This window comes from Fukomys damarensis, unplaced genomic scaffold, assembly GCF_012274545.1.
Source record: "Fukomys damarensis isolate Sample0158 unplaced genomic scaffold, DMR_v1.0_HiC HiC_scaffold_31, whole genome shotgun sequence".
Lineage (NCBI taxonomy): Eukaryota > Metazoa > Chordata > Mammalia > Rodentia > Bathyergidae > Fukomys > Fukomys damarensis.
The window spans coordinates 16,963,439-16,974,460 of record NW_022900943.1 but is presented as its reverse complement, the minus strand read 5'-3'; the positions used below and the strand labels follow the sequence as shown (position 1 = coordinate 16,974,460).

The 11,022-nt window shown below is 39.6% G+C and overlaps 1 protein-coding gene across 2 annotated transcripts in view; it reads right to left on the bottom strand.

The window, feature by feature from the left end:
- The window catches only part of Pgm5 (phosphoglucomutase 5), a 174,610-nt gene that overhangs the window by 59,266 nt on the left and 104,322 nt on the right, over positions 1 to 11,022 (bottom strand). For both annotated transcript variants that reach the window (XM_010605863.3, XM_010605865.3), the window contains exon 7: positions 9,621 to 9,736. In XM_010605863.3, the coding sequence (XP_010604165.1) occupies positions 9,621 to 9,736 (116 nt within the window). The remainder of the gene's footprint in view (positions 1 to 9,620; positions 9,737 to 11,022) is intronic.

Here is an 11,022-nt window from a genome sequence, read left to right as displayed (position 1 = left end):
GAAAAAAAAAAAAAAAAAAAAAAAAAAAAAATCAAGCCTCCCTAAAAATAATGTCAGATCTCTACACCTAAAAAGAAATGCTCTCAAATGTAGCAAATGCTCATCAAAGAAAGAACAAAGTTCTCCTACATGTCAGGGGTTTAGAGCCCACGGGCTCAGAAAGGACAGACAGCAGCACCTGACCCAAGATGGTTATCTTTTGCCGAGGGCCACATGGCTCCTAATGAATAACGGTTCATGGCAATGCATTTGCAATAAGTAAAACAATCATAGCATTTGACACAGACAGACTATAGCTAATCTGCTGGCCACAGTCACATTCTGCAAGCTGTATGAGAGAAGGGCCTGAGTCTGAAATTACTCCATACCCTCTCCTGGGCAGGGCGCATAGAAGGTGTGCAGAAAACCTTTATCAAATTAATAAATGAGTGAGTGAATGAACCTCTAGTATGAAGGCCAGTGTACGTAATCAGATTCACTCACCCTGAATATGAGGCTGGCTAAAAGCAAGCCAATGTCATTTTTATAATGGAAAAAAATCCTTGCAAGTCATTCTGTTAAACAAATGAGGAAGTGAAGTGAAGCTATTTGTCCAAGGTAGTTCAACTACTTGGAGGAGATGTCAAGACTGGAGCCTCTGCGTGCTGTGCTCTTTTAGGACACCATCCTCCCAAGGCTCCTGGTACTCACTGCACCACCATTCAAAACAAGTCAGAGAGATTAAGAATGAATCATAGCTTAGCCAATATGACCCTGACCAGTGGCTTACACTTCCTTCCTAAGGCTCAATGTCTTCATCTACAAGCTGGGAGTCATTTTGGTCTCTGCCTCACTTTTAGATAGGACTTGGTGAAATAAAGCATAGGGAGTGCTATCACTTAGGAGGTACTACTAAATAATACACATCAGCACTATTTAATTAACACAGGCCCTGGGCAATCCTCCATCCATGCCAGAGGAGCGGATACTTCACAAATGCACAGCCAGACAGTTGGCACTCCACAGCAGAAACACACCTGCATAGAAAGTAGAACCTCCAAACTCATGCACCCACTCTATTCCTTTGTAATTAAGGCTAATAGAACAACAGAGCCCTGTAAGAATTGCTCCCTGACAGGTCATATGTGGAAATGAAATCTCTCCAGTGGGCTCTGGGTTGAAGACCTATCACTCAGTGATCACTGTACTATGTTCTTGATAGAGCCACTTTGTGACAAGTCATCTCCCAGAGGGCAAGTAAGCAAACCTCAAAGCACATCTTTAAGGACTGCATCTAAATCCCAAAGGATGGGCCTCCTTCTTAGAAAGTCCTGTGTTAGACGGTGCAAAGAAATGCTTTATCTGCTTGGAAGTCTTCGGTCTGTGACCAACGGCCCTGATCTCCAGGTCTCCCAGTCCCAGAAGTCACTGGTAAGTGACTGGTAAGTGTGGATACAGCCTCAGAAGTTTCATTCCTCTGTTTCTGTTCATACAACACTCCCTCTTGCCACTTTTCCTCAATTTGGGGAATCAAATGAATGGCCAATGGAACTGGAGTCATAAAGTCTCTAAGAAAAGGATTCTCAGTTTCCCAGCACTGAGGTGATAGTCTGCAGAGAATCCAGAAGGGAGTTTTATTTTCCACTTCTATAAAGGAGCTTGTGGGGGTGTCAATGACAGCACCTCTGCACTCTGCTGAACCTAATCAAACCCCACTTGTGCACACCACCTGCTCCTAACAGTCCAGGAGAAAAACTGTTCTCTCAGCGCTGATAACGCTGCCACCACAGCACTGCTCCTCACCCTACCTCTGAAATCCAGCCAAAGTCACACACGCTGGACACAAAGCAGAAAAAGAATCATGGAAGAACTTCAGTCATCTGAACTTCACAGAAATGTGGGCCTTTTCCTCTTTCCTACAAACTGGTCAGAAGTTAAAATATTAACTCTAGAGTTCACGACTACCTAGAGAAAAGTCTGAAGCTTTCCTTTATTTGACTGTGAAAATGAAACATAGTTGTAAAACTAAGTGACACCTAAAGGTAGTCAGTATGTGTGCTTCGTCACTCTGGTGGACTTAATCTTGAGAATAGGATGTATGAAGTCTACATGTGAAATATAAATGAAGAGACATGCCGTGGAAGGATTAAAAGCTGCACAACTATTGGAGAAAAGAAAATGTTTTTTCACAAAGTAAATGGAGAATAAGTCAATAATATAAACCATAAAACAATGGAGCACAGAGACTATACTAAAGACAGCAAAAATTTAACATATAGCCCAAAATTGCTAAAGTTGGAGCACAGCCAACTGTCAAATATCCCTACTTCTCAGTTAATGTCAGCAGTCACAGACATGGGAAATGAGTCAGTTAAAAGCACAAATTACAAATAGTTTAAAATGTGCTTATTATCACTGGCTTCAGGAGAGGTCTTCCCTTCAAGATCAAGAGGGAATATGTTATGTATTAATTTGTGCTGATAATTACAGTGTGAATGAAAACATCAAAACTTTCTTTTTAAACTTTATATAACACTGATTTTACCATAATTCAATCCATTCAACCCCTTTTAGCTGGTCTACATTGGTGTGGTTTTGCTTTCATGAATTCCCCCCAGATCTTAGGATATTCAAATGCCTAGCTCTTCAGAATGCCTTGAGATATACTAGATGCTCGTTTAAACAAACAAACCAAAAAAAGCTATGATTGTGGATTGTGGAAAACTCAACATGGATTATTTTCTTGGAAGCAATTGTTGTATTGCCTGATTTTCTTTGGCAGATTTGTACGGTTACTGACATTAGCTTTTTTAAAAAAAATACGCATTAAATGTAACAAAACTACTGAAGATGATGGTCGAGCTTGGAGATCATCTAGTCATTCACAAAAACAATTCATCAGAGTTACCTGTAAAGGGGCAAGCTCTGGCTATGACAATGCGCATACTCCAGAAAAGGTATGGCTTCTTAGAAAACCGATGTGAATGACAGACACCAGTGGAACATTTTCAGCAAATAGAAAAAAAATCAATTTTTGAGTTTTTGAATCTTAATTTCATCATGTCAGTACATCTTCTTTGTGTATGGGAATAGGCCTAGATTCTTTTAAAGGAACTTTAGCATAGGAGCCAGACCGCTGTTCGGATAGAGTCTTCCACGTAAATCTGAGGATTTACAAAGCCTTCTCCTTGTTCCCCTTTCGCCCTGTAAAGTAGTTTTCCACAGCCACTTCCAGGAAGTGAGTGAACACCTGGACCTAGCACAAAGGATGATTTGGGTTTGTAAGTGACCTTGATTTTCTCATAGAGCAAGGAACACAAGTTTCCTAGGGTACAGGACCTGGATCTTTCCATAGAACAAAACCCTCAGACTGAATCTACCACTATTTGTTACTCTGGCTCATTCTAGGAGCTCAAGTTGCCAGCAGGAAGAATTTCTACCGGGATATATGTTGCTGTACCTGGATCTAGTTGTGGGCAAAGGTTTGATAGTCTTAAGACTGAGGCAGATCCATACTATATTTCCAAGCACAGAACTATGCAGTCCTGGTTGGTACCCTAGCTCCATGCCCCCAGGCATGCTGGGAAAAGGCTCTGCTTGGCAAAGCTTGGATACATGAGTGGCTTCTCTGCAGTCTTAGGATGAGAATGTTTCCATTTCTCCATTCATATTCCTTAATTAGCTCATTTGATTCTGAAAATTGTATCCTAAGAGAGAGAGTTCCAATGACCTCCCAAGTTTGATGGGTCAGAAATGAGACTCAGAAAGGCCCCCTAGGTGGTCCACGAGTAGCAGGCAAGGGTCTTGAATGTGGATGCTCAGACTCCCACTTCTCGTCTCTGCACTGCCCAGATCAAAGCTCACGTGGCAACTCAATAACACTCTTCACAAAGGTGTAGGGAAAGTGGGAAGGGGAGGGGAAAGCTAACAAGGGAAAAGAAAAAAATATGAGAAAATGAAGAAATAGAAATGAAGTGTTTGTAAAGGGGGAGGGAGGAGGAGTGAAGGGAGGGCAGGGACAAGGGGAAAAAATGAGAACCAAAACCTGGCATGTAAAGGTACAAGATCCCAATAATGAATGTAACTGTACTGTCTACCTAAAATGTACCAATAAACTCAATGGGGGCGGGAGAAGACTCTCCACAATCCTGGCGAATAGCCAAAATACAGGTTTTCAATTACATGATACTTCATTTTCCTGGCTGGCTGTCAGGATTATTTGAGGATATTTATTTAAAATGCAACAATAAGAACAAAAAGCAAAACAAAACAAAACAGACAAAGCCTAGGCGGGCGTAGTGGTGCATGTGTATAATCCCAGCACTCGGGAGGCTGAGGCAGGAGGATCACTGTGAGTTCGAGACCAGCCTGGGCTACATAGTGAGTTCCAGGTGAGTATCAACTATATAGTGAGATGCTGTCTCAACACCCCCCACAAAAAAGAAAACCCCCAAAACCAAAATAAAATAAAATGCAGATTCTCAGGCTCTGCTCTGCCAGGGATTCAAAGTTGGATAGAAAATCTGTATTTTCAACAACTTTCCCTGTAATTCACAAGGCCAACTCAGAACCATTCCAGGAACTGGCATTAGGGAAGCCAGTGCAAGAGCAGAATGAAGTCATTTTTCCATCAAGACTGAGTGGTCCAGTTGCTGCAGACTTTCCTGCTCAGTGCTTCAGAGATGGAAAGAGCTATTGCTTTCTCTGCTTTCTTCCGAAAGACTGATCAGCACGGTGTAAAGCAGCAAACACTGTAGAGCAGGAGACCCTTTCACTCCTTCAGCTGTGCTATAATTTAATGCACTTGGAGATCTTCTCCAGACCCCGGGGGCCTGGGAGAGTCATTTAATTATTTCTTGGGCCTGGAGGCACCATCTATCAAACGAGACTAAAATCACTTTAACTTCCAAATGGGAGAGGGTGCCCTAATGTTGAATAAGCTCTTGTGCTCCTTGAAGGGAAAATGTTAGACAATGATAAAAATACTTTGAAAACCCCCGTATGTTACAGTCAGCACAACTGCGTGAGTGCAAACTTGTTGAGAAGTGTCTGCAAGCCAACCTCTCGCTGTGCAGAGCGTGGCTTACTGTTTCTAGTTAAGTCCCAGCGTGGATGCCACACGGGCAAAAGGCTTCAAAAATTGGCTCCTCCTCACCGTATTTCCAGGACTGCTTCTCGCTACTCCCTCTCATCCCCTACCCAACACCCCAGAGGAGAGCAAGTGACAGTCCCTGCGCCAAATCTGGACTCACGACTATTCTTCTGACTAACTTTTTTTTTGGAACATATCCATGATCATTTGTTTATGCAGCATCTATTGCTGCCCTTGTGCTACAGTGATAAGAGTCGAGTAACTGAGACAGACACTGTAATTGGCCTTGTGGTCCATAAAACCTGAAATATGTACTATCCAGTCCTTAATGGAAAAAATTTGCTGACTCTTGCTGTAGAGCAGTCCTTTTCAGATCTTTTTCACCATAACCTAAAATACAGTTATCTATATATCTTCTATATACTTATATATGTGTATATTTCTATATATTTCATATATGTGTGTGTTTTAATATAATTATTATCATATTTCTATATATTTCATATAAATGTATATTTATATTTCTATTGTATATTTCTATACACACATTAACATTTCCAAACAGATCTCTGCTAAATGCAGTGCTCCCTCTGATAAGTTTCTCTTTTATTTCTTAAAGCACTAATGATATCGCATTAATGTCATGACCTCGAATAAGTCTCAATCCACATTTGGAAACATGTTCCTCTAACAGCACCAAACATTTGGCTATTTACAGCACATGTCCCTGCTCTCCCACCTCCATCCCTTTCTTGACGTCACTCCATCCGGCAGGGGCTTTCTCTTTCATCTCTGTGTGCACAAATCCTCCCATTTCTTCAGCACTGGCTTAACTTCCATCTCTTCCACAAAGGCTACTTCAAACTCCCAGTCCAAAAGCACGGTCTCCTTTTCTCATCTCCTGCATCGTATTTTCTACTCCTGTACTGAGGTTCTGTAAAGCTTCTGCTTATAGAGCAGTAAATCCTTCTGAGTATTCTAAACGGTATGGTCTTAAGCACTTTATATTCTATATAATATCTAAGAGAGTACCTTAAACTCTTATTAAACTCAAGTAAACAACTACTTATTATTAAGGGTGTCACATGATTTAACAGCTAATATTTTATCCTATTATAGAGATTATAAAGTATATGGTATATTGTAAATGCTTATGGAAGACAGAAAGGATAACCTGGACTTACCAGTTTTCATTGCAGTTGCTAGATTTGTGTTATTGTACTGCTGAGTAGAATTATTGTCTGCAATACGTAATTCCTGATTTTTTTGAGTCATTATCCTTAGGGTAAGTACACAGAACAACAGACAGGAAGGAAATTATTCTTTTTGTTAGGCCTCAGCAAAGAAAGGGTTTAATAGTTTTGGCTGTCCCAAGAGGGGATGCCCTGTGTACATCTTGAATTCGGACAGGAGTACTAAAGAGAGCTTGGTACGGTCTACTGATCCAAGGAAACAAAGATATATGCAAACCTTCCCGGATTATTAATGGTAAGAGAAGAAAATATCTGCAGAAGAAATTCCTCTCAAAATTCAAACATAGCCCAAAACATGAACATTTAAAATGGTTTTACTGTAATCTGTTTAAGTATGATCAAATAGTACTTATTCTTAGGAATTCGAGTATGGTTTGGTAGCAGGAAATCAATCATATTTCACTGCATTTACATAATAAGAAATATATCAACATATCATTAAATTCTAACCAGGTACCTGATAAATCTGACAGCTATTCTAATAAGTCTATAAGTAAAATGAGAATTGACAAATAATCTACATAAACATAATAAAGATTGCACCAAAGTTGAAAAGCAATGACCAAAACAAATGGTAAAATACTAAATCCATTTCCATTAAAATTATGAAATATCACAATTATTATTTAATATTATTTTGAAGATGACAGCTGTGCAATAAGAATATGAAGTGAAATAAAGGGTGTCAATATTAGAAAAATATAGAAATATTTTAGCAATAGGTTATATAACTGTATACCTAAAAAGAGAAAGTAATGGTTTTAGAAAATAAAAAAAGGTAATCAATAGCAGAACGTGCTAAGAAGATTGCAAACTTAAAACATTAATAGTTTCTCCTTATGCAAGCACTAAACAAAATAGAAAAACGAGCAAAGCAAGGTCAGAAATCAAAGCTCTACAGAATATATAACACTGTTTCTCCAATGAATAATCTATAAAGGGAAAAAACAGAGTTAAGAAATGCATATAAAAGACATTAAAATTCATTATCAAATTGCACAGTAACTGGTTCACAACGGGAACAAACTGTTAAGGCAGGCCAGGGACAATGAGAATAGGGGAAATTAAGAAATTACTTCTGGATTTCCACTTTTGTACTCTGTTTAGGAGATTAAAATCTGTAAGGCAAAGTCTTCAGTCCTAGCGAAAAGACCAAGAAATCTACAAAACGTTCTCAAACTTATCAGCAATCTGATACCCACAATGCAATAACGTGAATTATAGAAAGTGACAAGCTCACTGCATGGATAGGACACAAAAATTCTCACCTTCGTCAGAGCACAGGAAAATAAAAAAGAGCACCATACAGGTAGATAATAAGTCATGTCAGCCTTCACGGAACACTTACAGGTCAGCTGTATTCTATCATGTTAGCTTAAAATCACTTGAGTCTCGGATACAAGGGAGACACTTCTGAACTCTTTTCCACAGGCCTCCACTGGGTGCTCTGAAGGAGGGTTAGGAACCGGAGGGAGGCTTGGAGGAGATGATCAGCTGCTTTTTAGAAGAGCAACGTCAAGCCTGTCCCCTTCCCCCAAACCTTTCTCTTGTCTGAAACCAAAGCTGTAAGCCCTGAGTACAAGCTTTAAATAGCTCCTAGGGAGAAAATAGGGAGTTTTCTTGGACTCAGTATCCTGTAGCCATGGTAAGCAGAAGTCACGTTTTAAGTCATAGGCATGTAGTAACTACTGAGAGTTGAGGAAGAAGGAGGAACACATAACAAGCCATTCCCAGGGTAGGAAATAGTAAAAGTATCCCACTGTTGGAGGAATTTTAAGCCTGTGGGACACTACAGTTTATAACAGAAACAATAAAAGACAAATCCAGCTCAGCTGCTGACTAGCTTCGCGTAATCTTCCACATAAATGCCCAAGAGAAGAGATTTGCCTCTTCTGGGCAAAGATGCTATTAACTTACTTCTCTTATCCACATATTGGACAACATTCAGTTAAAAACTGAGAGCTGAGGCTGGGGATTTAGCTCAGCGGTTCGGTGGCCTGCCTTGCAAGTGCAAGGACCCGAGTTCAATCCCCGGTACGAAAACAAAACAAAACAAAAAAAACTGAGAGCTGAAAAAGGCAAGCAAAAGCCAGTCACTGTCAAGAGATAAAGCAATCAACAGAACTATAGTTAGAGATAAACCATATCCTGGAATTAGCAGACAGGGAGCTGAAAATATCACATTGAATATTGTTAAATGATCTCATGGAAAAGAGAAGTAGCATACAGAGGTGGACATGTATTTTTATTAGAGAAATTAAACTATAAAAATGTAAAGAGAAATGCTAGAAATAAAGCACAAAATAGAGAGATACAGAGTTCCTTTTACAGACTCATAAGCAAATTGGTCACAGCTAAGGGAAGAATCAGTGAAATTAATACTATGCCAATGTAGATTATATAAACTGAAACATAAAAATTTAAAAATAAGTCAGATGAGTGCATGTAAGAATTCTGGGGCATGTATGGACACAAATTATCTAACATTCTGTAATGGGAACCTCAGAAGGAAAAACACAGAATAGGAGTGGAAAAGTATTTGAAAATACAGTGACTGAGTATTTTCTAAAATTAGTAAATATCAACAAATAACAGGCCCAAGAACCTAAGAGAGCCAAAAGGAGGGTTAAACATACACCCATAAACATATTATAAGTAAAGTGTTGCAAATCAAAGATAAGAAAACACTGAAGGCAGTCAGAGGCAAGGAGTTGGAAAGGTGTACTTTATACAAAGATAAAATTATATCAGACTTCTGGGAAACTATGCAATCCAGGAGACAATGGAGCAACATCTTTAAAGTATTAGGAAAAGAAACAGTTTCTAACATTTTTAAGTGTGATAATGACATGGTGCTTATACGCTTTTTCCAAAGTTCCCTCACATTTACAGATGCACACTGAGCTAGCCCTGGATAACATCAGAAGCTACGGAGGTCGCCTCCCAATAGTCAGGGAGGAAGTCTTCTCTTGCGGTTAGGGGTAGAAACAACCAGCAACATGGAACATGCATCGGTGGTGACTGAAGTAGGTGATGTGCACGTGGCGATTCACTACCCCCGTTCTTATGCAGCTTTTCGAATTTTCATAATGGAAGTTTTTTCAAAACAGAAATTTTAAGAAAGAAGAAATAAAACAGCCCAAAGAGATGAGTGTACTGGCACACACTCTAGTAAGTATCTCTGATTTTTTGCCTCCAATTATCTCTTCCTCAGCCTTTGAGCCACAGAAGGTTCCCTGAGTGGGGTCACAAGGCTGCCGTCACCCTCCCCAGTAACATCACCCTGCAGAGCCTACCAGTGCCAAAGCTCTCTTCTCCACACAGAGAGCACCGTCCTGAGTCCATCAGGTTTGAGAAGAATCTCCACCCAGCAGGGGTCTCATAGACAGGGACCTTCATTGATTTGGCCACTCTGTAAAATGAAATGGAAGGCAACAGTCAATTAATACACCATATCTTCTTCCTTTTCTCAGCACAGTAGGTAGTCTTCAAACTCCATTACATCTCTTAATAGATTTCAGAAAAACTCAGCGTTGACAGTTTTCAGGGTGTCGAGATGTAAACAAATCTCTCTTCCTTTAAATTGTGAGTGTTGGGTATTTGTTCTAAGAAGAAGAAAAGTAATTAAGACAAATAGAAAGCTGACTAAATAAGTATTGATCTTAAAGGCAACTTTGATTTTGTAGATAAAAAGGAATAAATTTCCTATTTCTCTCAGAGTTGCTTTCTGAGGAGCCCAGTGTGTGATGTACTCAATAGAGTATGAACATGAGGATTTACAATAATGACAGAATCACAATTTCAGATAACTGACACAATCCAAGTAGGATGGGCAAATAATTGGTTTCTAATGTAGTCCCATAAATTCTATTAGTTCAGGCAACTTAGGTAAATCTCACAAACATATTGATTGAAAGAAGTTGTTATGTTTCAGCCTGAAACTGCTGCGTTGAAGGCTTGGTCTCTAATGCAGCAGTGTTTAGAGCTGGAGCCTTGCAAGATGACTGGATCGTGAGATGTCCTGTCACTCCCTCTCTTCTCCTTCCCTGTTCTAGGCCACCATGAGGAAAGAAACACCAGTTACTCCTCCCCATGATGTGCTACCTCACCACAAGCTCAGAAGCAATGCAGTCCAATGACCATGGAATGAAATCTCCAAAACCATGAGGCAAAATAAACCTTTCCTCTTTGATATTAAATCTATTTTCTCAGGTGTTTTGTTACAGAAATGGAAAGCTGACTAACTCAGAAGTCAAGAATGACGACATATACGTTGTCTTGTTCCATTTAGATAAAATTCACAGCCAAAACCAACCAATGCTGTCAAAATCCAGGCTCAGAGGCTCAGAACAGTCAAGCATTGTGTTCAAAATTCTTCAGAGATACTAAGTAATACTACAATTTGGACCCAGGTATTCTTAATTTCTGCTGGTGTTCTGATGACCCTGTTATCTCCCTAAGTGTCATAGTTCTTCAAGATGAATATCAATCTCAAGGCACACTGGGGAAGAAGCTGATATCACAGACACTAACCTGAAAACTTATCTACCCCATGTGTAAGAAATGGAAAGAGAAAAAACACCAAATTTCTACCAGATGCAAGGTTTCCTCCTTTGAAGGCTATGAGTGAAAAAATGATAGCCAGGGAAAGGAATCAGTGAGTGTCTTGGTACAAAAGAAAAAAAAAAAAAAAAAAAA